We start from the raw sequence: 2,126 nt of genomic DNA, 5'->3' as shown, positions 1-2,126 counted from the left end.
CATATTTCCTTACACTCTTCCAAATTAAAAGTGTTTGGATTAGAATTGCAGTAACTTTCTCTGTAAATTGCATACAAATTATTTCATTCATACTTGAGGAAAAGCATCATTTGCTATTAAAACTCGCCTTTAATATAAAACTATTTCTCTCATGGTCTATATTCTAAAAATTGGACAAACATTTAAAAATATTTAAAATACCAAAAAATACTTATTTTTTGTCAGCAAATAAAATTTATTGGTGAGCATGTGAGGCCAGCATGGCCAAAGGAATCAGTGCTGTCAAAGACCTCAGGAGTGCAGAGCTCGCCACCTGTCCAGAGGGCCACGATTGGGAACATATTTGACTCCACAACCATCCTGGATGAGTCGCTTCTTAGCCACTTTGTCTTCAAATTCATTAGCATTAAACTTGGTAAAGCCCCACTTCTTGGAGATATGGATCTTCTGGCGGCCAGGGAACTTGAACTTGGCCCTGCGTAAGGCTTCAATCACGTGTTTCTTATTCTGAAGTTTGGTGCGGATGGACATGATGACTTGACCAATATGGACTCTGGCCACTGTGCCCTGGGGCTTTCCAAAGGCACCTCGCATACCTGTCTGGAGCCTGTCAGCCCCAGCACAGGACAACATCTTGTTGATGCGGATGACATGGAAGGGATGAAGCCGCACTCGAATATGAAAGCCATCTTTGCCACAACTCTTCACCATATACTTGTTGGCACAAATTCGAGCGGCCTCCAGGGCTTCAGAGGAGAGCTGCTCATATTCATTAGACACCATGTGACCACAGAGTGGGAACTCATCCACTTTTGCCTTCTTCCGACCCAGGTCAAAGATGCGGATCTTGGCATCAGGAACACCACGGCAGAAACGAGACTTTGGATACGGCTTGTTTTTGCAGTACCGGTAACAACGAGCTGGTCTGCGGCCCATGGCAACAGCAAGAACTCGGAGAGCCTTGAAGAGAAGGAAGCGCACGTTCTCACGCCTGCGCATGCGCCTTCGTAATATTGTCCATCTTCCCGCATGGAACCATAGAGGCGCGTTGACAGCAGGAAGACTCTCTTTCAGGACGTCCCCACCATAGATACAGCAACGGTGTACGCCTTTGTGGGCACAACTTGGCACATGCGCAGAGCAGAGGGTTAGGTATATTCTCCTGTGGGCTACCTGGAAATGAATTGTGTTTGCCACTTGGGCCTAGAGGCCCTTTTCTTTCCCCGCTGCCCATCTTAGGCATAGATCTTTTGCCCTAGGCTTTGTCGTAGGTATAAAAGACATATTTTCTAGAGTTTATATAAGAAAGGTGTCTCCAGCTATACAATATATTTGTTGTCTAGTTTGTCTAAATGATTTTACAGCTCTTATTTCCCACCAGCATTTAAAGATGAACTGTTATTTCTCAAAGGGTATGTGGTTTCCTTCTCTAGGTAAAATGGTTTCTTGGCATAAACTCTCTGATAAGGTTCAAAGAGATGAGAGTAGAGTAACTCATTAGAAGAGGTAACTATTGTATATATTGCTTGATAATTGCCTTAGGAACACAAAACTTGGGCAGTTTTATTTGGCCATGTGGAATGATCTTATTATCAAAATGGTATCCACAAAATTGAAATACCAACTGAAATTTTCAACTTAAGGCAATTTGCATTTTCAAATATTACAGCTGCTAGAAACTATATGGAAGAATAACTGTGCTTTATTAATCTTTTACATCTTACTGAGGATGAGTGTAATACTTTTTTACCTTCTGGTATGGGGTTTTATAAAAGTATTATGATCAGGATCAAAATGTGGGAAGGAGGAAAATGAAAGGAAGAGAATTTTCAAATACTCTATAATTTCTATTTGAATTTCCGTAGTTTTGTTATGATTCCTCAGTGCTATTTCATAAATCCAGGACATCATGAAACAAAGTCTTTCCAGTGTAAATATACTAATCTGCTAATGCTTTCTCCTTAAAAGGGAATCAAATATGTTGTGACAAAATAACTCCTATCCTCAAAATGACTGAGGTTTTACAAAATGTCCGTATCAGATAGAACTATTAAAACTCCCAATTTAGGAGCATTTGGGTGGCTCAATTAGTTAAGGGTCCACCTCTTGATTTCAGCTCAGATCAT

General features: G+C 40.8%; 1 protein-coding gene across 1 annotated transcript; it reads right to left on the bottom strand.

Moving 5' to 3' along the window:
* Positions 1 to 211: 211 nt before the first annotated feature.
* RPL10L (ribosomal protein L10 like) lies at positions 212 to 1,030 on the bottom strand. Its single transcript, XM_049611934.1, has one exon. It carries the CDS (start codon positions 997 to 999, stop codon positions 292 to 294), a length of 708 nt encoding a protein of 235 aa, XP_049467891.1. The 5' UTR covers positions 1,000 to 1,030; the 3' UTR covers positions 212 to 291.
* Positions 1,031 to 2,126: the final 1,096 nt, after the last annotated feature.

This window comes from Panthera uncia (assembly GCF_023721935.1).
Source record: "Panthera uncia isolate 11264 chromosome B3 unlocalized genomic scaffold, Puncia_PCG_1.0 HiC_scaffold_1, whole genome shotgun sequence".
NCBI classification, from domain to species: domain Eukaryota; kingdom Metazoa; phylum Chordata; class Mammalia; order Carnivora; family Felidae; genus Panthera; species Panthera uncia.
This window is presented reverse-complemented; position numbering and strand designations above follow the sequence as displayed.